Source organism: Megalops cyprinoides, chromosome 20 (assembly GCF_013368585.1).
Source record: "Megalops cyprinoides isolate fMegCyp1 chromosome 20, fMegCyp1.pri, whole genome shotgun sequence".
NCBI classification, from domain to species: Eukaryota; Metazoa; Chordata; class Actinopteri; order Elopiformes; family Megalopidae; genus Megalops; species Megalops cyprinoides.
Window position 1 is genome coordinate 9,675,770 of NC_050602.1, and position 26,518 is coordinate 9,702,287.

The 26,518-nt window shown below is 41.2% G+C and overlaps 4 protein-coding genes across 5 annotated transcripts; 3 read left to right on the forward strand and 1 right to left on the reverse strand.

Moving 5' to 3' along the window:
• The first annotated feature begins 829 nt into the window (after nucleotides 1-829).
• On the forward strand, nucleotides 830-7,469 carry LOC118795465 (cytochrome P450 2J2-like). The gene is made up of 9 exons (XM_036553945.1): nucleotides 830-1,301; nucleotides 1,503-1,665; nucleotides 2,223-2,372; nucleotides 3,187-3,344; nucleotides 3,661-3,837; nucleotides 4,182-4,323; nucleotides 5,619-5,806; nucleotides 6,365-6,506; nucleotides 6,643-7,469. Exons 1-9 carry the CDS (start codon nucleotides 1,119-1,121, stop codon nucleotides 6,816-6,818), a joined length of 1,479 nt encoding a protein of 492 aa, XP_036409838.1. The 5' UTR covers nucleotides 830-1,118; the 3' UTR covers nucleotides 6,819-7,469.
• Nucleotides 7,470-8,416: 947 nt separating this feature from the next.
• LOC118795464 (cytochrome P450 2J6-like) lies at nucleotides 8,417-13,619 on the forward strand. Its single transcript, XM_036553943.1, has 9 exons — nucleotides 8,417-8,637; nucleotides 9,701-9,863; nucleotides 10,134-10,283; nucleotides 10,518-10,678; nucleotides 11,233-11,409; nucleotides 11,940-12,081; nucleotides 12,345-12,532; nucleotides 12,896-13,037; nucleotides 13,424-13,619. Exons 1-9 carry the CDS (start codon nucleotides 8,449-8,451, stop codon nucleotides 13,597-13,599), a joined length of 1,488 nt encoding a protein of 495 aa, XP_036409836.1. The 5' UTR covers nucleotides 8,417-8,448; the 3' UTR covers nucleotides 13,600-13,619.
• Nucleotides 13,620-14,437: 818 nt separating this feature from the next.
• On the reverse strand, nucleotides 14,438-18,894 carry LOC118796077 (leucine-rich repeat-containing protein 52-like). The gene is made up of 2 exons (XM_036554910.1): nucleotides 18,255-18,894; nucleotides 14,438-14,703 (listed from the first exon to the last, which is right to left on the reverse strand). The coding sequence occupies exons 1-2, from the start codon at nucleotides 18,892-18,894 to the stop codon at nucleotides 14,456-14,458; spliced, it is 888 nt and encodes a 295-aa protein (XP_036410803.1). The 3' UTR covers nucleotides 14,438-14,455.
• A 1,881-nt stretch (nucleotides 18,895-20,775) lies between these two features.
• tada1 (transcriptional adaptor 1) lies at nucleotides 20,776-26,518 on the forward strand. Of its 2 annotated transcripts, XM_036554646.1 has the most exons (8): nucleotides 20,776-21,033; nucleotides 22,468-22,559; nucleotides 22,800-22,865; nucleotides 22,971-23,068; nucleotides 23,471-23,686; nucleotides 24,991-25,142; nucleotides 25,345-25,501; nucleotides 25,981-26,518. In XM_036554646.1, the coding sequence occupies exons 1-8, from the start codon at nucleotides 20,960-20,962 to the stop codon at nucleotides 26,131-26,133; spliced, it is 1,008 nt and encodes a 335-aa protein (XP_036410539.1). In that variant the 5' UTR covers nucleotides 20,776-20,959; the 3' UTR covers nucleotides 26,134-26,518. The 2 variants fall into 2 exon arrangements, with proteins under 2 accessions (XP_036410539.1, XP_036410540.1); XM_036554647.1 differs by lacking the exon at nucleotides 22,468-22,559 and having other exon boundaries at nucleotides 20,955-21,033.

The following is a 26,518-nucleotide window of genomic DNA, read 5'->3' on the forward strand; positions in this document are numbered from 1 at the left end:
TGGATTTGAAGCTAGTCTATTTTATATGAGGGGAAATCTAGTAGTGGAATAGTTTAACAATCACATACTGAAGTGTGTATCCAGATTACAGTTGTCCTAAAGCGTCAAAATCCATTTTGTCTTATGTATAGCTGTCCAAACACTCATTTTAAACCCCTGGGTTCACTTAGTTCTCGTCTCTTAGAGGGTGGATAAATGAGACCATATAATTAATTACTCTGGAAAAAAAGTATTTTAGTTTAAATGATAGGATGATTTTACTTCATCACTTGGAGGGTTAGGGGTCAAAGATTGGCTGGGATTGGGCCATGCACAGAGGACGTGAATCGACCAGAAATATGGGCGAATATTTATCAGGCCATGCAATATAATGGGAATGCTGAAATCATGAGGCTGTCTTCTGAACACCAGATTCCAACTACAGTGCTTTAAAATAAGGTAATCATTTAATCTGGAGGCCCTTAAGCATAGCAATACACACACTGAACTTCTGTATTAATGGTATTAATATTAATCTAAAGGCCCCTTAACATGCAAATATGTAAACTAAGCTGCTTCATTAACGGTATTAGTATAAATGGAAAGACTCTTTAACAGAGAAATATGTGAACTTCGCTGCTTCATTAATGGTATTTATATTCATCTGAACACCCTTTCACACAGGCAGGAGAAGCCGCATCAGACTGACTATCCTTCAGCATTCTTTGTTGCCTGGCTATTCATTAGCTTCCTAGAAATGGTCAGTGCACTGTGGTCTTGAATATTCAATGAAGGCCTGTTATTGTTTAAACTCATCCGACTGCGTCACTGAACTTTGCCAGATTGGCTGCAGAGTATCTGCAGAGCTTTCTGGTCTTTTTTAATAGTTCAGAATGAATCTCTGCTGCGACTGTGTCATGAGAAATGGAAAATTAAAAAATCAAACATGTTGAGATTGTGTTAGAGACTCGGTCTTCCGGGTAATCCGTTAGACCTGAAGGGGGCTTTTTCTGTTGTTTTTGTTCTTTTTAAACCCGTGTGATTTGGGAGCTGACGCAGCATCAGCCTTGCCAGATTGCTGCATTCCAGACTCAGTTCTTCAGTCATCTTTTAAAATACTGTATGAGGGAACGTCTAACATGCTGCTGTACTCATTTTTGGACTGCCTGGATGTGAAGGGCTTCCTGCTCTTTCTCTGTGTGTTTCTAATTCTGGCTGATGTCCTGAGGAACAGAAATCCACCCCAGTTCCCTCCTGGACCATGGCGCATACCCTTCTTGGGCAATATTCTCATCAATCATGACCATAAATCCATACATAAGGTAACATTTTTGACATACCTTGCCGTATTATTTGTGAATTTTTGTCATAAGTTCTGATCAGTATGTTTTGGATAATGTATATAATTTATGTGTTTGATGCTGACTTTTCATAATCTCTATATTATCTTCTCAGTGTGGTGCACTTGTCACCTATCTGAGTATAATGAAATTATTTTTGTATGCCAAAATTTACAATTCCAGCTTGCTGAAAAGTATGGAGATGTTTTTACACTGAGAATAGGAAGCAAGAAGATGGTTTTTGTATCAGGATATAAGATGGTGAAGGAAGTTTTGGTTAATCAAGGAGACAACTTTCTTGACCGGCCTGTATCTCCCCTCTATCTTGACATCTTCAAAGGCTATGGTAAGTAACAACAGTAATAACAGGGACCTTACTTTTCCTTTTATTCAATGTGTTAATCTATTAAGATGCATTCATCTGCTGTTTTTATAGACTTTGACAAGATGCAGTTTATCATTTTACATGCATTGTCATGTCATACAGTACCAGTCAAAAATTTGGACACAACTTTCATTCTTTATTTTTACTGTTTTCCACATTTTAGAATAATAATAAAGACATGACACAACACAAATAGAATAATGCAGTGACCAAAATAGGTGTTAAATAAATCAAAACTTTCTTATATTTTACATTCTTCAAAGTAGCCAAAAATATTTTTTAAAACTACATTTTCTGAAAGAAATTCATATATAGGCATCAACTACACTATTCATATTTGTCCAAGGACCAAATTTCATGCATTTAAACATGTCTTTAGATCAAAATGTCTTTAAATGTATGTTTCCCATTATCTGAATTAGGTGTGTCCAAACTTTTGATTGGTACTGTACACTGTACATTGACGATTATCCTTAACTATGATAATTCACCAGACTACTCTGCTGTTTTCAATCAAGGCTTGTCTTCAACTAATGGGTACAGATGGAGGAGACAGCGGCAGTTTGCAGTTAGCCATTTAAAGAACTTTGGAGAGGGCCGGAAGATGCTGGAGTTCCACATTCTGCAGGAGTGTAGCTTCCTGTGTGAAGCTATCAGAGAGCAACAAGGTAAACAGCACACAGCGTACTGTCAGTCACCTTAGTCAACTTTATTTTAAAAAATCTCAGGTCTTACACAACCCATTCAATCACAATCCAACATAACTTAGTTCAAAAGTCTGTACACCAGTTTTACATTGGTGGTTGTTGATCTGGCTGCCTCCACCTCCACCATAATTTTGTATATAGATAGACCCTATCAGTATCCTCCTACTTGCCACTTAAGATGTCCAAGTGGGTTGTCATATATCTGGTATCACATGATGTGTTGACCCAAATATAATGATTACTCTGTCCTTTCCTATGAATGGGGGGGGGGGGACCTCCACCTGTTCACTTTGATGCATGCTTCCAGGCTGGTCCTCTCGTTTGGGGTCAGCTTTTGCTTTGTCCTGAGCTGACAGCTGTAATTTTGGCGTAATTTCCCCTGCAGCAAACGATCAATGTTTGAATTTCTGTCTATTCAAACAGTCAGACCAAAGGTCCATGAATTTGGCTTGCATGAATTTTCAGGTGCTATGTTGTAGAACCTGATGTGTCATAACTAGCTTATAACTTTAGGTTGGATAATGACAGGTATATGCTACTGTGATTGCCATCTGTACCTCAGGTTTAAGGTACATACCTCAGGTACTGAGGTTGCTGACAATCTCTGAATTTCTGTAATTAATAAAATATATACTGTACCATAATTGCAATACATTACAATAAAAACTCAATACTGCCATTCATTCATGAACCATTAACATACACACGCTTGCTGTTTGCTTTCCAAGATGCTGTATATGATTATACCAAAATCCCTAACAGCTATAACCCACAGGTCGCTTCTTTGACCCGCACGTCACGATAAACAATGCTGTTGCCAATGTAATCGGATCTTTGGTGTTTGGACACCGCATCAGCTACGGAAACACGGATTTCCAGAACCTTCTACAAATGAGTGCAGAGTCAATCCGCTTAGCTGGCACATATGTGCAGGTAGATAATTTTTTCTTTTACGTTTCCCTCCGTTTCACTTTTGCTGTCATCTAAGTGAGTGAAGCAGACTGAGGAGTTCATTTTCATTTACTCTGACAATAACATTTTCACAGCAACAATGAAGAAACTAGCCAGGAAAAGTTATTGTAAATTGCTGAATGTTCATCATTTGTAAAGTCAAGCCAAGGAACTACTGCAGAACTCTCCAGTATGATGTTTATTTCTACTTCTCAAATCAGTTTTTGTTTTAATTAATCCGTTGTGGTATTGAAGTGTTTGTCATTAGATGTAAACCTGTATGATGTACTTTTCTCAGCTGTACGATGCCTTTCCTGGACTCATGAAGCGACTGCGTGGCCCTCATGAAACAATCGTTTCCAACTACGCCAGACTCACTGCGTTTCTGAAGAAAGAGATTGAGAGGCACAAGAAGGACTGGGACCCATTCGACCATCGTGATTTCATTGACGCCTACATTGGAGAGATAGACAAGGTCAGACTTCACCCTCGTTGCAAGGCCATCATGATTTCTCTAACCCAACCTACAGGAAAGCAGCAAGCATTTTGCAAACTCGACTTGCTCGTGTTTCTTTCAAAATCTTTGTTTAAATTGATCTCCCTACTAAGCTAATTGTTGAGTTCTCAGAAGTTATTAGCTTTCCTCTGTAGCACTACAATCAGGCCAGACAAATCTGCTAAGCAGACTGATTTTGATATTTGTAGCAATTGCAGGACCTGCACAGGATGCTAAAACTACAGTGTGCAGTCCATGCACTCCAAGTTTAGCAGTTGAATGATTTATGTTTCTTATTTACATTCAATCCAAATATAAACTAGAGAAAGAATGACACTGAAGCTGGATTCTGTACAGACAATTTGGCGTATTGCACGCTGGACCTCTTTGAAGCTGGGACAGAAACGCTGACGAATACTCTGCGCTGGGCTCTCCTCTTCATCATCAAATACCCACATGTGCAGAGTAAGTGACTCTACAGACTCAAATGCTTCACTGGTACATTTGAACCTACAGGAGCTGAAAAAGATGAGAACTGACTTAAACCTCCCTACACCAGCTCTTTGCCTAGTGAACAAAAAAACACTATGATTTCTGCATTCACTCTAGTCATGCTCTGTTTGGCTTTTCCACAGAGCTCAGCATTAGGTATGATGCCTTCCCCCCCAAACACTGTTCATTTAAAGCTAAAATGCCATTTCATGTATTGATCCCATAGTTTTCTCTACTCACAGATGTGGTGTGTATTCCTCTGGGGCGAAGTAAGCGCCTGGTTGCACTCTGCCTATTCATTACGTTACATTACATTACATTATTGGCATTTTTGCAGACACTTTTATCCAGCACAACTTACATCGGTTACAGTGTATTTACAATGTCATCCATTTACAGTATACAGCTGAATATTTACTGAGGCAATCGTGGGTTAAGTGCCTTGCCCAAGGGTACAGCAGCAGTGCCCCTGTGGGGAAGTGAACCGGCAACCTTTCGGTTACGACTCTGGCTCCTTAACCGCTGCACTGCCGCCCACTATTCCTACAAGTGGATCACGTTCATTGACTCTGGTGAGACAGGCATATTAAGAACTAATGTGGCACCACACGAGAGTGGCATGTTTATTGAAGTGATACAGAATGAGGAACAAGGTCATAAACCATTGGGAATTTAGTAACCATGTGGCTAATTTGGCATACTACCCTAAAAAAGTGCCTTCAGAAGAAATCAGAAGGTGTTTGACATGTCAGCCTCATTCATTAACAAAGACTTCATCTATGTAGCCTCTGTAACAGAGGCAGGATTGTGGCTTAGTGTTAATGAAGCCAAAGGCTGCCAGGTCGATTCCCAGGTGGACCACTGCTGGGAAAGGTACTCAATCTAAATTGCATGGGTAAATATCCAGCTGTATGTGTGGATAACATGTGAAAATGCTGGCTAAGCATTTAAATTGCCCGTAATTAGAATAATCCACTAAGCAAAACTGAGTGCATTGTAATGTAGTTTGCCTGCACTTCAGCACTTTTAGCTTGCTGTGTTTTCATCAAAACCACAAAATCCAGGCCAATGGAGAGCTGACGCTCCAGTGACATCACTGAGCTTTTGTGCCAGTGCTTAGACTGTAACTTACACTATTTTCCTCTGACAAGCGAATTTTGACTTTACACATATAAATCCTAAATAACGGCAAGATATAGATTTTGAGTTGCCCTTTGGTATTTACATTTATTATTAAGATTTCATATTTGTTCTCCTTTCCCTGGCAGAGAAGGTGCATGATGAGATAGACCGAGTGATTGGACCGTCACGCCCTCCTTCTCTAAAAGACAGGATCAGCATGCCCTACACTGATGCCGTGGTCCATGAGGTACAGAGGATGGGGGATATTCTGCCCCTTAATGTACCCAGGGTGGCTAAAAAAGACACTCCACTGGGGCAATATGTTATACCTACGGTGAGACTCATGGAAGCACACTGGAAAAAAACATGTCAGAATATCAGTTTTACAACTCTGTCATCAGCACAGCCTTGCTTAAATGTAATTTGTGTAAAATGGTCAATTTTAGTAGATAAAATTGCTGGTAATTGCTAGGATTGTTTGAGTTGTTAAATCAGACGTTTTTAGTGCATTTATTTAGACATGTTAGTCAAACAGCTTTTATCAAATATTTTAATCAAAATGTGGACATAAAAAAGCATCTCTATAGTCAAAAATCAATAAAAATGGTAAGCATGGAGCCTAGTGAATCATTATATACAGTATAATGCTATTGGTACACATACTTAGTGATGTAGTGTCCATGAGTTTTTAATCAAAGAACAGTTATTTACCTGTCAAAACCATCAAAACCATGCATAATATAAAGTGAGAGGACAGACACTAATCAATTCGTATGGCAGTGCTGTTGTTCTTGTGTTGATTTGTGTTGTTGTGAAATAGTGAAAACCAAGCATGGCAGAAGGTCATGCAAGTAACGTGTGTAAGACGTGTTTCTCCTTCCATCTGGTCCAGGGAACGATGGTGATCACTAACCTCTCCTCCGTGCTGAGAGATCACAGCGAGTGGGAGACACCAGACCAGTTTAACCCTGGACACTTCCTGGATTCTGAGGGCAAGTTTCGGAGAAGGGAGGCATTCTATCCATTCTCAGCAGGTAATTCCCCTACCTTTCATATCTGCAGGACCCCAGTCGTTTTTGTCCACTTGTACAATGCTGCTTTAAAATGCATCTCTGTGAACCAATGAGAAAAGATAATGAAACAGGGCACTTGCGTGTGTGCGTCTTTCAGGTAAGAGGGCGTGTCTGGGGGAACAACTGGCTCGGATGGAAGTGTTCCTTTTTTTCACCTCCCTCCTGCAGAAGTTCACCCTCTCCGCCCCCCCAGGAGTGGAGCTCTGCCTGGATCCTCAGGGAGGGGCCACCATGTCCCCAAAGCCTTTTCAGATGTGCTTTTCCGATCGCTGATGTCCTGCACAATAACTGCAGCTATCACAACTACCGCTAAATCAATAAAACTGCTCAGTAAGTCATTTAAATCAATGCAACTGCTCAGTACATCGCTGCCAAAATACTACAATTAAACCATTTAAGGGATTAAACAGCTAAACTGCATCACTGTTAAAAGTCTGCAATTATGTCATTTTAAGGGGTTAAACACCAAATAACATGCATTATATGAAGTATGCCTCACACACAATTGAATGTTTTTTGTGGATTTCTTTATGAGGTTAATGAAAGAATGCTTTATGAACTATCGTGTATGTATGCATTAGTACATTTTCCGCCATTAAAGATCAGTCTGCATTGTTTATAAAATGTTACGCAAGTGATGAGGACACAGATGGATGTGATCCACATTTCAATACTGTACTCATCTGTATTGTTGATCTCTTTACAGTCATTTGAAATGTTATATCATTTGTTTACAGTATAATTGAAAGTCAGTATGGACTGTAATGTGATGTTTAGGTGGGGTTGTCTCATGGCATCCTCCCCTTATTTGGCCACTTCTGAGATTGGCTGCATTAGCCTATATAAGATCATTTATCATCATGACATTTTGCAATTCCTCAGCTTCTTCCTTATTGCATCTATTGGGTGACACTTGCTATAATTCAGTGCTAAATAACAGCTATATTAGCTGAGCCAATGGCTATTCTATAGTCATATGCTTTTCATTAAAGGCAACAGTAGCTGAACTTTTACTCTCGTGTTTTCTGTGGATTATTTTTTCTTATATCAGGATGGGTGTGGTTTGATGACCCACTATAAGTAATATCTGTTTATATGTCTGTTTAAATGCATGTTTAAATGTCTGTTTTCTAATACACATTTTTAAACAGATCATATGCTTACAGAACATAATGAACATTGTTTAGAGCCCCTCACTTAGAAAATATTTTATCAAGGTAAATGGAACTAATAACACTTTCAGTTTCAGTTCAGTGCAAGGGAAGCAAATTTCGTCCTGCTTTAAACCTTCAGCAGTGTCAGAGACCCATATGATAGCATATGTACTTGCAAGACACATGTGATGTTCATTTGAATGAAGAGAGAGAGAGTAAAAAAGAGAGGTAGAGAGAGTTTAGCTTATGGGCTTTTAGTTGACCTCAGCCCAAATGTTCCTTTAAATTGAGTTTAAACAATAATACAATAGTAACATGAAAAAAAAGCAGAGGAGCAACTCACATGTAAGAATTTAAGAAACATGCAATGGGTTTGCTTTGGAATAGTGTCTTGTTTGTGTCAGATAGTGTCACCAATTTAAGTGTAACTTGCCTTTATTTTGACTAGAGCACTTTAAATGGCATGACTATTTGCAGATTTTAGTACGGACTTAGAGCATACTGAACTTTGGACTCCATGGTATTATATTTGTTTTAGTGGCGCTTTTGGAAGCACGGCCATTCTCGGCTTCCGTAATTAAGCACTTCTCCAGTGCAGATTTTTTTTCGTGTTTTTATTATTCTTAACATTTCCCATGAGGTTCAGATTTCCTGTGCAAGAACCAAGACAGGAGAGACCAACCAAGCAGAATTCCATAGCTTCTTTTGGACGTTTATCAGTTCGACTGTAGTTGGCTTCGGTCGCTACAATGTGGCTGTATTCCTTGCTGGAACTTGATCTCAAGAGTCTGGTGCTGTTTCTCTTCGCCTATCTTCTGATCACGGATTTTCTCAAGCAGAGAAAACCATCTGGTTTCCCTCCCGGGCCGCGGGGGCTACCTTTCGTAGGGAGTGTTTTCAGCTTGGACCCAAAATTGCCACATATTTACTTGACCAGGGTAAGCAGATCCGACTGCTGTAATAATAACTAATTCTTTTGTATGGTATAAATTATGATTACCATTGACATGTAAGTGAAAACGCCCGGGTACCTAAATATCGATGGATGTATCTAGACGTTGGAGGTGCTCGGTTTGTATCTACAGAATGACCCAAGGTCTGCAAATAAAACTGATCGCTGCAAACCAAAACAAGTATGTAAACAAATTATTCTATAAACAGACTTGTATAAATAGAATATAATCGTTCGAACGTCTCTGAATTGAAATAGCAGCGACATTACAATTTACCACATCTAGGCAGAGGTTAACACCTGTTGGAATGTGAGATGGTAGACACTTACAGTCAGCGTATTTTTATTATTATTTAGAATGCACAATGCTTCGTTCCCTACTTTCTCCCAATTTAAAATGCCCAATGGTATTACAGAAACGCTGCTGAACGCCACAACGCCGCAAGCAATCTGCGAGAGCGCAGACAAACAGGAGCTCTACTCTGAAACACACGATGTCAACTGTCACTTAGTTTCACACGCAGTCCCTGCGTCACAGGCATGATTCAAGAGAAGACTCCTCATACACAGTTGTGTACAGGCAGGCTGTGGACTTGTGATTGACCAGCAGGGGTTGTCAGTGTGTGATGAGATGGACAAACCCCCACTGACTTACCCAATTCTGTCCCCAACAGCTGTCAGTTTGTTATGCTGTTGCGGGCCCCTGGTCATTGCTGGCTGATGACATGGCTAAATGGAGCCTCAGCTTGTATTCAAAGCAATACCCTTGACCAGATACTCGGGAACCCCCACAAGCAGAGCATTTAACCAGCATTAGTATAGGGAAGATTCTCTACGTTTTTTTTAACACTATATATATAATATAATATAATATAATATAGTGTGTGTGTGTGTGTGTGTGTAATATGATTGATTCTTAATTCTTATAAATTGAGTGTACTATGGACAGAAATTAGTGACACAGTACAATGCTATACCAGTTTTAAGACAGACAACTGAACATTTGATGTAAATATATTTATAAATTTGATGTCAATTATTTTTCAAAGCTGGCTGAAGTCTTCGGTAATGTGTACAGTATCCGTCTGGGCAGAGAAAAGATGGTGTGTGTTGTTGGGTATGAAACAGTCAAAGAAGCATTGGTCACTCAAGCGGACTGCTTTGTGAGTCGACCTCCATCCAGTCTCGCTGAGAGAATTTACTCAGGAAATGGTAAGCCTCTCCCCCAAAGTCTTTTTTACTCACAACTGACTTGACTTTTTGGATGATACTGTATTATAGATAACATGCAAGTGCTTTACTGTTTGATGGTATAAGTATTATTAGTCCTCATAAATATCAACAGAAGTGTCAGTCGTTCACAGCAACATCTCTTTGCGGCTGTACACTGTTTTGCTTAAGCTCTGAATAGGTCAAAAAGAAACATTTTGAAACAACAGATCATGCTCAAAATTGTTGCTTTTGTTGTTGTTCTCCTCCTAGGCTTGTTCCTTAGCAGTGGTATCTTGTGGAAGAAACAGAGGAGGTTTGCTCTCTCTACTCTGAGGAACTTTGGAATGGGGAAGACGTCCCTAGAGTCATTCATCATTGAGGAGAGCAGATTCCTCCAAGAAGAGATAGAGTGTGAGAAAGGTACAGCATCTAGATCTGAAATTGGGGCTTTTCTACAACTGTCTCTTCAGATAAATAAACATGATGCAATACATGAGGTTACATTTAGTCATTTGTCATTCTGTAAATATTCAGCTGTGTACATGGACCACATGATTTGTTTGAATAGAGTGACGCTTAATGAACTAAATGAATGAGTTTTAGAATTATGTAAAATCTCAGTTTTACTGTCTAATATTTCCTCTTCCCTCTCAGGTAATCCTTTCAACCCTCACATTCTTCTAAACAAGGCTGTCTCCAACATCATCTGCATCCTGGTCTTTGGACGCAGGTTTGACTATGCTGACCATGAGTTTGAAACATTGCTGAAGTTGCTAGCTGAAATTCTGTATCTGGAAGGAACCATATGGGCCCTGGTATGAAATGCCAACTTTACTTACTGTAGTATCCTGAGAGACATTATGAGAGACATTATGCCACAGATCATGTTGGCACAAGAATAAAATACAGATTGATTTATTTCTTATTTTCTTAATATTTATTGTCACAGCCATGTATCACATCTGCATATACACATCCCAAAGTCATTCTAACACGTGTGGTGTTATAAGTATGTGAGTGACAGTGATGAATTGTTCATTATTATTAAGATTGGATAGTGAACTGTTAGTCAGTGGAATGATTTTGAATAATAATTTATGAGTATATACTTATGGGGACATTTGGGATCAAAAATCATTCGTTTGCATTGTAAATGCTTCTTAGTGTGTATTGTTATACTATACTAACACCTTGGTACAAGATGGGTTTGCTTACTTTTATTTCAAAAGCTTAAGAGGGACAGCTGAGGGTTCAGGAGATTAAAAGTTGAGATAAATACAATATTGCTGAAAAGGTGAAAATGCGGTTTGGCACAAAAATTGGGAAATGTTCCAGTTCACATTCTAAAACAATTTTTTTTTTCTTTCAGCTATATGAATCTTTTCCTAAGGTGATGAAGGTGCTTCCTGGACCACACAACAGAATCTTTGGTAACTATGATCGGCTTTCAGACTTTCTGGTGGAGGATCTGAAGAGACGCAATGCTGAGAGGGACCCGTCTGGCCCACGAGACTACATTGATTCATTCCTGGCAGAAATGGAAAAGGTATGGAACATTCCCGAAGTAATGGAGAAAATTAAGTGTGAGTAATGCAGAAAAAAGGTGTGTACTGCTTAGTAGGATTTCTGCAATTAATAAAAATTCTGTGACATGGATTACTATGGACATATAATGGCTACATGATACTAAGAGCCCAGGAACTGGGTTAGCCATCAGTACACAGCACACTGGGGAAAGCAGATTGTGTTTAGGTGCTAAAATGATAAACTGCAGGACCAAGTTACCTGAAAGAACAGAGGGAACACTCAGACAGAGGAGGCCATTGTGAGACAGTTCAGCCTGTAAAGTCATGTCTTTTTAATGTCACATGTTCTACAAGACAGAGGGGATATTAAATGGGTTACAGTGGATGTACTTCTATTTTATTATATTGTGCATGTTTGCTCTATATACTAAAAAGACAAATGTGAAAAATGGAAGACGTATATATGCAAAAAAGAAAAACTACAGCCTTAATAAGCTGTGCACCCCTCAGGCAAACGATTCATTGTGTCACTGTTACTTTTCCTTGCCAGAATGCAGAAGATCCTGCCTTGGGCTTTCACCAGAAAAACCTGATCTTGTGTGCCCTGGACCTTTTTTTAGCTGGGACTGAGACCACGTCCACCACACTGCGCTGGGCTCTGCTTTTCATGATCAAATACCCTCACATACAGAGTGAGTTAGAACCAAAAGCGTAGTCAGACCACTGTGAAAAGCCAGAAACGGAGAAAAGAAGTGCATTGGCCCAATGGTGGAGAGGACATCTGACTTTAATGATTAAACCTAAACGTGTTTGCCAACAGCAGATTTGCGCAGTTGCAGCTCTTGTCATTTTTTGTCTTGTTGAAGCAGTGCTGTCTCTCCCTTTTGAAATTAAGTGCTTTAGGCTGAAAGTGAAGATGTTACTTCATTGAGTTACCTTGTTTGTCCCTCACCAGGTAAGGTGCAAGATGAGATAGATCGAGTGATTGGACCGTCACGCCCTCCCTCTATGACAGACAGAGCCAGCATGCCCTACACCAACGCTGTAGTCCATGAGGTGCAGAGGAAGGGGAATATTCTGCCCCTTGGTGTGCCCCATATGGCTGACAGGGACACTAGCCTTGGGGGATACTTCATCCCGAAGGTAGGAGAGGTTTATGAAATGCTAACCTTGCTGGGGATTCCTTCAATATTTAACAAGCATATTACAAGCATGATTTCTTTTTTCCAGTGTAACATCAATAAAAACACATGAACCGTTACATATTGGACTTCTGAAGTAATACATGTAGCCTGAACAGGCAGCGAAATAAAGTACATTTTAGATACAGCAGTATCTAGAGAGAGTAAAGCAGTATCTAGAGAGAGTAAACAGAATTAATGACGTTCCACCAGTAAATGAAATATGTGAATGATACTGTATGTCTGGGTATTAAAAAAAAATAATAAAAACAACAGGACAAAAAGAAGGGAGCAGTGACTGAGTTAAGCTGTGGTCTGTATTTAGGGCACACCACTGATAGTGAATCTGCACTCAGTGTTGTTTGACGAGAAGGAGTGGCACATGCCTGACATCTTCGATCCTGAACGCTTCCTGGATTCCAATGGAAACTTTGCGAAAAAGGATGCATTCCTGCCCTTCTCAGCAGGTTTGATATTCCATAGGTTGTAGTTCTGTTTGTTTTTCCATGTGAGCATTCAGAACAAGTGAGATGTGTTTTATCAGAATGATTGACATACAGCACAGGGTAAAATGAGGTAAATAAACGAGTTTGGGGGTGGCAGTGTAGCGTAGTGGGAAAGAGCAGGGCTTGAAAGTGAAAGGTTGCAGGTTCAATTCCCTGCTGGGGAACTGCTGCTGTACCCTTGGGCGAGGTACCTAATACAGAATTGCCTCAGTAAATATCCAACTGTATAAATGGATAACATGTAAAAACTGTAACACTATGTGAGTTGCTCTGGATATGAACGGCTGCTAAATGATGATAATGTAATGAGTTTAAAATATAACTTAAATGTATCTTTTTCTCTCCAGGAAAAAGGGTATGCCTGGGGGAGCAGCTGGCACGGGCAGAGTTGTTCCTGTTCTTAACCTGCTTTCTGCAGAAATTCAGCTTCTCCCCTCCCCCGGGGGTAGAGCCCAGCTTGGAGCCGGAGGGTGGGGGCACGATGGCACCAATTCCCTTTAAGATCTGCGCCCACCCTCGCTGACCACGCCTTTAAAATGAACTGCCAGTATCCCAAGTACTCCCTCCTCTTTCGCTGAACACACCACTCTGAACTGCTGCCTCAGCCTGCGCTTTCTGAGTCCTTATTTGCTTTCCGTTAAAGAGATTATCTGTGTCTTTAAGTGTTCGAAAAACTCAAGTTTTTTTTTAATTTCTTTTTGTTCTATCTCAGTATTCTACTCTTCTTAATGTCTCGTTTATATTTTATGATATTTTATCAATAGCACCATGGTGGAACTGGATGTCCCACCCAGAAAGAGACATACATGGGCTTTTGCAAACTCTTGAGCTGAAAGTAAACACAAGACCCTCAGACTGTAATGTTTCTAAAACCATATAGCACTCTCCTGAAGTTGTGGACTCAAATACAGATTATGACATACAACTCCACAAAATTGATGTGAAAATAACTATGAAGTTGAATGTATCCATTACATAGCTCTGTGTTAACCATTTCAGTTAATTACATCTACTCCAAATCTAGATTAACACAGTGCCTTGTCTATATAAACACTGTGCCCTATCTAGATTAACACTGTTCCTTACCTAAATACAAATTCAAGACTCACTTGATGTAATTATATTGGTCTCTAAGTAGGTCATCTGAACAAAGTCTCTGAAAGGTTAATTTAGTAATATAATAATAGTAATAATAATATATAATATAAATGTTGGAGGCATATATAATGAATAACCTGCTTCAGACCAGCTCTAAAATCATACATGTGCAATCCAGCTCTCTCTGCAGGTCTTTTCTGCAGGAGGAACAGCACATCACACCGTCATGCTGGCTTTAGAGACCCCCATTGCCATGGTTACCCCCTGTGTCCATCCGGGCCCTATTCCTCATCCTCTTCCTCTTCCTGCCTCCTCTTCTTGCTGTAGTTCTCATACAGAATCGTGAGCGCACCCATCACCCAGGCGGACACCGTGCCGGCAGAGAAGATGATGAAGCCGATGGCGGCGAAGAACAGGAGGTCCCATTGTCCCAGGCTTTGGTGGCATTCCGTTCGCAGTTGCATCCCCACGTCTCCGAGCCGTTGCCCTGTCATATCCGGGGGACCCTGGCATATGGTTCGCTCTGCATCTACAATACACAAACATAAAGAACTCAACTACAAGACACAAAGAGAACCCCTTTATCTATCTGGCAGGTGTACAGTCCTCAAAGGTATGCGTTACTGGGTCATACTGCACATCCATGCAGTAGAAAATTATACCCGTTTGTGGGTATTCGTCAGAAATAATCATTATGGCCCTCATCACCACTGGATGACAGCTATAGCCAACTGTTTGTTTCAGTTGGGTTTTCTAAATGTCACAGAGACTATTCTCATAACAGCCATTAAAAACCTGTTCTGTTTCTTGACCTACGTGCAATTTTTGGTGCATATTGTCATCAACAGGCATGAAAACCATGTTGGCCTGCCTTAAGGGGCTGCACCTGCTGATATTCTACATCTTACAATGCAATCTAGATAACAATTTGTTAATTTAAATGAGGACTCTTTGTAGCACTTAAAGAGCAAATATTGTGTTCCACAGTGTTCAGAAAAAACTCACACCTTTGTCATTTCGAGACCTGTATGTCCAAAACCCTTATGAAATATTTGCTTTTGAATAAGCACTGCTGCAGTTCTTACAAAAACTAGAAAATCTGACCCCATCACACATTTGACGTCTTCACTCCATTGGTATCACATACTTCAGTGTGTTTCTCTTATCATAATGCAGTAAATCACCAATTTAACAAAGCTACATTCTTGCCACCACGGCTGCTTTTAATCACAGGCACATGGCTACCTCATAGTTCCAAATGTACCTAAAAGGAAAACTTAGTAAAGCATTCTCCTACAGTGCTCCTCGGCTATGAAATACCTTACCTGTTTATGTCAAAAAAATCCACTACCATCTCAACATTTAATTTCAGACTAAAAAGCAATCTATTTAATCTATAATACATGTAGATTCATAAAACCTGGACTATGAGCACAATTTCCTCTTGACATGCACAATGTCAATTTTTTATGAAGATTAAAGTTTGTATTATTCAAATTGATTCACCATATTGTTGTTAAAATTACAAATGAATAGATGTGTCACACCTGAAAAGTGAATATAAATCTATAGACCACACCATGATTCACGTCATCATTCTTAAAAGAAAGAAAATCTATAGAACACGACCTGATTTTCTTTCTTGTGCTTGAGATGAAAAATAAATGAGTAAGTCCTAATATGTATGATTCTGTACTTAAATATGAGTTAAGAGTCTGCATTATGGGGCCCAAACATTCATGCCGTGCATACATTACATGCACACAGTTGAAATTGCGATTACCTCTCTACATCATCTGCCCATGGGCCCCTGGGACATTGTGCACTGCACTGAGGATCAAACCATGCCAACGACCGAACTCTGCTAGCCCTTTTGCCTTCCATCATCCACCTATGAACAAGTGTCCCCACATCCTACCTCACCACAATATGATGGACTAATTGTTACTTAATAACTCATTAATAACTTGTTTGCATGCACCCTATCTTTTCTCACGTAATTTCATTCTGTTGCTAATTTAATCAACGCATCAATCCAAAGAGTCTTTACCTCCGCTTATCTTTCCAGCTATTTTTAATGAAGCAAAGAAACCAACCAATTGACACCAACATCTACGCAGTCGGGTTAGCAGTAATGTACTACAACATTAAAGAGGAATGTGCTGCTGCAGATGCCCCTTACCCTCTCCTTGTCTCTTTTCTCTCAGATTCCAGCTCTATGAATATTTAACTCTTGACCTGATACCTTTTGCCTCTCTTGGCATATCGCCTGTGAACTGGGGAGAAGCATCTGATTGCTTTCCTCACAAGTCAGGCTGCATCACCACAACACCTGCTCTAGACACATTTACAAGTGCAGACACTACAAGACTGCTCTGCACTGATGCTTTCCTAACTTTAATATGATTATATTTGCCATATGAAATCTGTATGAACCAGACATCTGCTTGCATTACATGTCAGTAAACTGCAGTAAACTTTTTTTAATGAGTCATTGAAACGAGTCATTAAAAACTAAAAGCAACCCCGTTGAATGAATAAATAAGTCAAAGAATACAGTTTCTCATTTCAGAGGTATCATGCACTAATTTGATCCATCCCCCACTAGCTGTCATTTAGATCTGTAAACAGATCTGTCTTTTAATCGTAGAGAGTGTAATTTCTCAGGAATTGGGGTCTGGCTTATCCTGTTAGGGTATTCATAGCCTAGAGCAGAGCTAGAATGAAAATCTTCAGGAGGACAGAGAGACTTCAAGGGGAAAACTAACACCATGAGGATCTCTTTACATTTGAGTCCTCCAGAAGCCGTCAGACAGTGAAAGGAGGTTCCTCCTAACACCCTCTGGAGGAATTGGCATACTGCCTACATCACCTTGTGGTGGCTGTGGTTTTAATACAATACATGCAGCATTTACAGCATTATGAATAATAGAACGCACAGACAGCTGAGTTTGTATAAATCTGAAGCTGCAATGCAGCTTTCAAGAAACACAAGAAACGTGAAAAAGCTCTTAGGCTACTTTTCTTGGTTTTGCTTTAATGCTCCAGCACCCCAATGATCAGTAGGCAGCAATGCCTCCCTAGCCCAACAGGATGGCTTCCCATTGGTCAGTGCCTGGCAAAGTCTCCCTGACTTCCCATTAGCCAGTGCCCAACAAGACCTTGGCTCCCCATTTGTCAATGATGCAGGCCCAGCTCCTTATTGGCAAGTAGATCTCATGGCTAGGAATTTTGAAACTGTTCACATCCCTGGTACAGATATGACACCTGTACCTCCAGTTTGGCTTTTGACTTATTTTGGCTGTGTAATGTTGTGGTTATTGCTGTTTTGGCTTACAGATAACATTACATTGGGCAGAACAAAATATTTTTGATCACCAACTATATTTATAAAACATCCACATTCAATGTTTCTGAATAAAATACTGTTATTTTTGGATGCAGCCTTTGTAAGTAAAATGGCAACACTCTGTAAACCTTTTTCTGCATAACTCTAAAAACACCAGCATTGTACACGTTAGAGAGGAATACCCAATCAGCGGCTCTGTCAATACTATTAATTACAGTACCAGTCAGAAGTCTGGACTCACTTTTCTTTCTTTGTTTTCACTATTTTCCACTTTTTAGAATAATAGTAAAGACATCAAAGTGTTATAAACTAATTAAAACAATCTTATTTTAGATATATTTTTAGCCAAAAAATATTTTTTAAAATGAATTATTTTTGGAAAGAAATTTGTACCTAGGCATCGACTTCACTATTTATATTTGTTAAAGAAAAAAAAAATTCAAGCATTTAGGCACAGGTCTTTACATAAAAATGGCTTTGAATGCATATTTCCAATTATATTAATCAAGTGTCTAAGCTTCTGACTGGTACTGTAGTTGTGAGTTGTGACAGAAAACCAATCCAATATCACCACTTCACTGATGAAGTAAGTGTACAAAACCTACAAATGATGAATAAATGGCAAAGTCTCATTTAAAGTTACTGTTGGCAGTGCCTGTTTAGTACTTTGTGGATGTTCATTCGTGTGTCTGTATGAAGAAGAGAGAATGAGAGAAAGAAGTGCACATCACCCTGAAATCTGGATCCCTCGATCTGCATCCAGAGACAGAGGTCCTCTGTGTCGCAGTTACAGAGCCAGGGGTTGCCGCTGAGGCCAAGAATGCGGAGGGCAGGCAGAGCAATGAGAGTGCTGATGTTAAGCACCGTTAGGTTATTCCGGCTGACATCCAACACCTGCAGCACCATGTTCTCTACGAAGGCATTGGGGTAGATCTCTGAAAGGCTGGGATTGTCCGTCATCCTCAGAATTATGAGGCCGGCCAAAGGTCCGAACATTCCGTCGTCTATCTGAGTGAAGGCGTTGAAGGACAGATCCAGGTAAGCAAGTTTCTGGAGATTTCCAAAGGTGGACTCTGTGATCTCCGACAGGGAGTTGTTACTGCAGTCCAGGTACACCAGGTCGGACAGGTAGTTGAGCTGTAGTGCCGGCAGCTCCCTGATGTAGTTGTTGGAGATGATGAGCTGCCGGGTGGCCAGCGGGAAGCTGGAAGGGAAGTCAGTCAGGTCCTTCCCAATGCATTGGACCGCAAGGTGGCTGTCGCAAATGCATTGGTCCGGACAGCCCTTGGTTAGAGGTGGAAAGAATATGATGGCTATCACTGATATAAACGGGAGTACAAGCTGTGCGCTGGGATCATGGAGAAAAAGCATGATACTCCTGAGAGCCTCATCAACTCTGTATGGACAGCGCCACGAAACACTGTAGCAATCTTCATTGATACTCTCTGCTTCCTGACGTCCTAAGTCAATTCTGTAGATGATTGAAGGACATAATCAATCACATACAATAATTGCTCCATAGCACTGCTATTCACAACTTCTCCTGCTGTTGTAAGGCTACCGATTTGCGTCCTTGGCTTTTACCACATTTGCACGGTTAAGTGAGCTGTAATCCCTGTTTTCCGAGTGCCAGATACTGCAGGTGTGCATCCTTATTTATTACAGCATGTGGCTGTGAGTACTGGCCTTTCCTCTCTCTCCAGAGCAGTGTGTGTTGGGGTAGAGGACAGATACCCGATACCTTTAAGGTGTAGCCTGTTTATCACACCTTTAGAAAGCTGAGCCTTTATGCAGTCTTGTGGACAGTCACTGGAAAAAGATGATTCATCTAGAACAAGAAGTCTGACCAGACATTCTTTCTGCATAATACTTGGGAACATAATCCTTCTCTCTCCCTGGTTCCCTGGAAAGCAGAATAAATTCTGAATATTTTTATAGTGTAGTGTTGCTATGATTGACATTACTACAATGTCTCTCAGCTGCAATGACACAGTTGTCACTATTAGCCTATTAGTTTTTACCACAGTTATTTCAACAAAATTGTTATCTCAGTCTGACTGCATCCCTATGTCCCCATGCTATCCATATAAATGATATTGGTGTAAGTGTAACAGCCAGAGCATGTGCGTTTTATTAATGTACAGAGGTCAGTAGTCAGGGCACAGACTAAACAGATGTAAAATGAATTGGATAGATTAGACTGATCAGTTTAACTTTCCTTCCTGGATTTTCCCCAGGGGCTGTGGTTGTGGGACTGTGGTGTTTGGCTGTCAGAGTGAAGATCTGTACTCCTTTACTATTTAATGGTTTGGTGTCGCCTGTCAGTGAGTAATGTGCAACAGGGCAGGTCTGTGTTTTGCTGTTTGTTGTTTTTGTTCCATTACATTTACTGAGCTTAATTGATATGTGCCAGCACAGATTAACTAGCATGTGATCAGCTGAAAAAATTGGCACCTGTGATTCTTGATTTTGTTAAAAAATGCTGACATGAAGTTTTATTTCACGTGAACACTAGGTGTGCAAATTAAAAAAAAAAAAAAAGTAAAGTATGGTCCAAAGCAAAAAAGCATTAAAATACATTGTTTACAAATTTATAGGTATGAGTAACATTCACAAATTTATATTTAATGTTAACTAATTACATTTTTTGTTTAGATCAATGAGAAGTTGTGTAAAGTATATTTTCAAAATGTTGCAAATGTTTACATCAGAATAATGTGGTTATGAGCAAAAGAAGGTATAGTCTTGCAGTAGAGGATGTTATGGTATCCCCAGAAACCGTCCTGATAGGGTAGTGTTATTTCTATTAATTTAGTGTTATATGAAATAGGATTGTCCTTTCATCATGGTATAGGTATTGTTTTGCACTATTAGCTGCGCGAAAAAAGCTGTACCTGAACATTATGACTGAATGTAAGTGGATTGTTATGATATCGCTCAGAAACGACCTGTCAGCAGGGCATCGTACCACATAATTGTGCTGCACTGTAATACAAACCTCTTGTGTTTTTCCATATATACACACATGTGCCAATGTTAATGACAACAGAAACTACATTTACATTTATTCGTTTAGCAGACTAAAATATTATGCGTTTGCTTTATAATCCTTTAAAGACAAATGATGTTGTCGTTACACCAATAACACAACTGACCAAACTGCTGTGACAGTGTATCAACTTGGTTCGTTCTAGGTGGGAACTAGATAAAAAACATTTCTGCGGGCTCCCAACAGGAGGTGGAAGGAACTTCCGGTCTTGGCTGAGACTTGTAGTTCTCCATTTCTGCATGTTGTAGCAAGATTGGTACTTGCATCTTGCTAATTGCAAAGCATTAGTGTTTTCCAAAAGCTTTTGTGCACCTTTTTGTACACCTGCAATTAAATCAAGTGATTGTAGAAAAAATCGGAAGAGAAAAAAATATAACGGTAATCGTAATGGCAGCTCATGTCAGCGAACTTGAAGTTGCAAAGAAAAACTTAACGGAGGCCATTGGCGATAATGCGAAACAGTAAGTAGCCAACTATCTATAATCTAACAGCTGCATAAACCCGAAATCAACCGTTAGAACTGCAGTCTCATCAAGCAGGAAACCACCTCATTAGTAAGAATATTACTCAGCTGTCTCGCTAGCTGGCCAGATGCCCTAGGCCCTTCAGGCCGGGGATTTTCCTGGCCTGGTCGTGGCGCTTGCTCTTTAGCTGGCTAGTTAGGCTCGCTTTTACCGACGGGGGACTGCTCGAATGAATTATCCTTTGTCGACAAAACTTCGGCTATATTTGCAGATGTCATTAGGTAGCGTTAGATAGCTAGCTAAGCACGCTACGTGGCTTTATCTGCATGTAGTTAGCTATCTTGCATGTGGTAGTATAATGGCAAGAATGACAAGCTGTGTGTCAAGTCCTTTCGGTGTTGTGCGAATAGGCTAGCTTGCTAAGTAGCTAGCGCATAAACGATGCTAGCTATGTGTTGCTATCTAGCTATCTAGCTGTCTAACCCAAAGCATTATATCAAATTTGATATTGCTAACTGGCTGGCTAGCCAAACCTGCTCTTAAAGGAATTTACAGAGAGCACATCACATTGAAACGGTACCAGTTAGCATGTTAGCAAGACAGCTACCTATTGAAACATGGCCTGCTTTCTAACTCTCGCCAACATGAAGTGGGTGGCCAAGGTGAAGCACTTCTAGCAAAGAGAAAAAAGTTACATTTATCGACATAGCTAGAGTTGTTAGTTCCTGCGTACAAGTATCCCAGTTTAACAGTTGATGGCTACCAGGGAATGAGAAAAATCTGTGGTTCCTTTGAGCGCTCTGGAGGGGGGCTGTGTAAATTATTTGGTAAATTATTCATATAAATTAATGAGTATATGTGTACATAATGTATGCATACAGGTCATATATATTTCATAAGAGCATATATAGCCTACACAGAAAGTATCTCTCATACTCAGGATAGGTTATTGTTATCAGTTTGAAGTCAGCTAACAACCACATCATATTAGCTATATTAATCATATTACCTCACACACACTGAAGAGACATTATTCCAAGTGAATGCCACTCGGTGTGTCCTCAGTCCTGCCACTGTAACCTGGCTCAGTAGTTTTCACCTGTCACAAGGCACAGGCAAAGCAGTCCTGAGTATTGTTTAGATCTTAAGGAAGCTTCTCATTGAAAGCAGGACCCTCCACTGGATCTGGATATGGTAAGATAAATGATTTGTTCCTGAGAGGACAAAAATAACCTTTAGAGAAAATCCAATGTGTAATTTACAGATCGTAGACATAAACTGACGTGAAGCTAAGCTTTGTCAGAGGTTTACAAATCTCACCATTGTCAGTGAAGAGCTGAAATAAAGGATCATATGTAATATGTTTTTTTTTCTTCCTCAGGCTTGCTTTATTTTCTGATATTAGGATGGTATTTTACCATGTTTTGGCAGGTATTGGGCTAACCTGAAACTGTGGTTTAAGCAGAAGATTAGCAAGGAGGAGTTTGATATAGAGGCTCGCCGACTCTTAGCAGGGGACAATGGTAAATGAGTTTTCATCTGTCAAAATGTGTGTTTTTCTGTTGGTTATCAGATTAGGTTACTGGCATTCGTAATGTTACTGTCCACTGCACTACAGATTGTTCCCATTGTCTTTTTTCCAGGGGAATTGTTTGTGAGGTCATTGTATTTTTGGGTAATGTTCAATGTAGAAGTCACATTTTATTTTGCTGGTGTCTGTTGAGGTTTTTGATCAGTGGTTTCTTGCTGGCTTCTCTCTACAGTGCATGTTCATAATGACTTCCTACTGGCTATTCTTACACGTTGCCAGATCATCGTGTCCACACCAGGTAAATTGCATGTCACTTTTTCTTGAGGACAGGTTTTATTTGTTGCTTGGCCTCAATAAAATTGTGTGAGATTGAAGTCCCTGATGTTTTCTCTCCTCCCTCCAGATGGCGCTGGTTCACTGCAGTGGACAGGTGCTGCTGCCTCCAAGCCAGGGAAGCCTAAAGGGAAGAAGAAGTTTTCCTCTGTCAGACAGAAATTTGATGTGAGTTTTTACTGCATAACTTGGCAAATATTCTTCCCCATAGAAATGGTGTGTTTGCCAGACACACAGCGATTTAGTAGCTGTGGTCTGTTGCTGCAGTAGGCTGTTACAGCCTGGGGGGGGGGGGGGTCTCATGTAATTAGTGGGGTTATGATTCAGTCACCCTTTTCGTCCACAAGCAACTTAAAGGTTTGCGCCAGTTCTCTCACAAAATTCCCCTCCAAGTGCATGCACACAGTTATATTTCTTTGCGAATGTGTTACCTCTGGCTGTGTCATTACAAGGCAGCACGTACCAAACACAAGAACCACACAAAACACCAAAGTGCACACAGATGTGTATTATGCTGGTTCCTAAACCTCACAGCTGTGTGTGTACCCCGCCTGTCCTGCCCTTCTCCAGCACCGCTTCCAGCCGCAGAACCCGCTCAGTGCGGCCCAGCCGTTCAGCCCCCGCGAGGTGGCGCTCGCGGAGGAGGAGGAGCTGAGGCTGAGCGCCCACACCCTGCTGCTGCCCACCCGGGGCCAGCTGGAGGCCCGCATGATGGTCACCGCCTTCGAGCTGGGCCTCGACAACGTCACGGAGGATGCGGTCAGCATGCTCATCCACGCTGTGGAGGTATGCCCCGGGGACAGACGGGGACGTAGTGTGAATATCTGGGTTAAGGGAGATGTGGGAAGTGGTGGGTTGTGGGGTGGAGCACAGGGATTTGAACTGATGAGGTCAGCTACCTGCACTGTACATACTGCATCAGCTGATCCTCTGCTATGAGCTGGTTGTGAAATACCCCAGGCAGCTGAAAGTATAGATTATACAAATGTTTTTATTTGAAGCTTAAAGATTGTACACCTCATACATTTACATTTGTGCTCGTAAAGAACATGTGAACAGCTATGAGGATTAGAATTGTTCCAGTCCTTGTAAAAGTACCAAACTTTCGGAAGAGTTGCTATCAGAATTGGAAAATGTGGCTTCGTGATCATGTGGAAATGTGGCTGCCGGCATCTTGAAAAGTCCGGGTATAATCCATCTGTAATAGCATGTGTGCTTGATTTCAGGAGTTTCCACTTCTGTCCAAGTTTTTGTTTCATACCGTCATAAAACCCAGACCTTCTAGAAAGTCAAGGTTGTAACTGCAGTGAGAGCTAAAAGGATTGTTATCACTGTAAAGGGTATAGTATTATGAGGGTATAATGTTATAATTCTGGCAGTAGATCTTGCTAATACTAAGGTAATCACCACCACAAAGGTGGTTCTGATCATCCGTTTATTGTGGGTTTCTTGTTGCGGTGTGTCCATGGCAACACCGATGTGCTGGGTCAGGAGATTTCCTCACTCTTCTGCTGCAGGTCCACCTGACCATGCAACAACGTTGTGTGTAGACATTGCAGAGTTTTCAGAAAAGAAGAATCCAAGTTCTAAGAAATAACGTGAAACAGTGGAATTTGTTGTAGTTCAAAACTTGTTTTCTGTCGTAGATAATACCTATTGAGTTTGTTTACCTTATAACTGCAGAATGGATTGATGTACAATTGCGAAAGGGTGTTACAGCACACACCCAGCTGGGATCATTCCAGCACATCTTTAAAAAATCAAAAGGAAAAAAAATATAGTGTGTGTGTTTATCTGTATATAAATACATATACATTTGTAATAGAATTTCATTACAAAACAATGAACTGATTTTGGTCAACACTCTTATGCTTATTTTTGCTTTGCATATTTTGTTAACTTGCTCATACTGCATCAGCTGATCCTCTGCTATGAGCTGGTTGTGAAATACCCCAGGCAGCTGAAAGTATAGATTATACAAATGTTTTTATTTGAAGCTTAAAGATTGTACACCTCATACATTTACATGTGTGTGTCCATGGCAACACCGATGTGCTGGGTCAGGAGATTTCCTCACTCTTCTGCTGCAGGTCCACCTGAAGGATGTTTTGCTGGCAGTGGTGTCTCGCAGAAAGGCCTACCGCCTGCGGGACGGGCTGTTCCCCTATGCCTTTGGCAGTGACATCACCCCTCAGCCCTACCTAAAGAACAGCGTGGCTGCTTATCACAGTGCCACTGAGTGGTAAGGAACCCACGTGCGCATGCTCCATCATAGCATAAATACTATTGTCCTGAAGAACTCTGACAAAAAAAAAAAAACAAAAAAAAAAACACTTTGCTTTGCTGCATGCCCTGTCATGTGACCTCCTGTGTTTGTGCCTCTTGCTTTTCACCTGTGCCCTGTCATGTGACCTCCTGTGTTTGTGTGGTGTTCCTCCCTCCAGCCCGCCCCCCAGCGCCTCTCTTCCTGCGGGGCCGCCCCCTCAGGTGTCCCCCGATGATGCGGAGCAGCAGGCGGCTCTCCTGCTGGCGTGCTGCGGAGACAGCCTTCCTGCCCCTCTGCCTCCCATCAACTTGACAGATCTGCTGGAGGCTCTGCAGGTAAACACTCACACGCACCTCCCAGAGGTGCAGGTTAACCCCAGCTCAGGCAGTGGGCACACAGAGACAGGTTAACCCCAGCTCAGGCAGTGGGCACACAGAGACAGGTTATCCTCAGCTCAGGCAGTGGGCACACAGAGACAGGGTATCCTCAGCTCGGGTATTTGGCACACAGAGACAGGTTATCCTCAGCTCGGGTAGCCAACAGAGACATGGGTCACCCTCAGCTCAGGTATCCAGCAGAGACACAGGTTACCCTCAGCTCAGGTAGCCAGCAAACACCGGTTAGTGTCTGCTTAGATAGCACCGAGACGCATGCTACTCTCAACTTGGGTAAAAAATCAAAAAAAAAAAATTGATCTTGTCTATCACACTAAATGGTTGAAACGTGGAATGATGCTCAGTACTCAGTTACCTCTAAGACTGACATGAATGATTGAATCCTCCAGTACTCAGTTCCCATGCTTTGTCCTGTGCAGGTTCACCGCCGGACAGTGCCCTCCCACACGGTGTACGCGCTGAACATCGAGCGCATCCTGGCGCGCCTCTGGCACCCCAGCCACGAGGAGCTAGAACAGGACCAGGTCCACCGCCAGCACCTCGCCCTCAGGGAGGGGCTTCTGATTTGCTGAACACTGAGTCATGTGACACTCCATGTGCAGCCAGTCGCTAAGCTCCCAGCGGCGCCTGTCCCTCCTGCAGCCGTCAAACCCCCAACATGCAGGCAGACCTGGAACTTCAGCCAGTCAGGGGAAGGCTGAAGTGGACTCTAGATGACCGGGTTATGTAATGGTCAGAGGGTTTGTTAGGGTCAAAGTGGGACAGGTGTAGTGAAGTGATATTGTATATTCACTGTGAAAGGGCAGCTAGTGAGTGAAATGGTGGAATTAGATTATGTACTCCATGTTGGAGTGAATGGCACAGGGCGCGGTGAAACTCCCATCACAACTGGGGGCTCTGTAACAGAGAGGATGGGGACCTTGTGGGGTGGAAGATGGGGGGGACCAAGGATGTGAG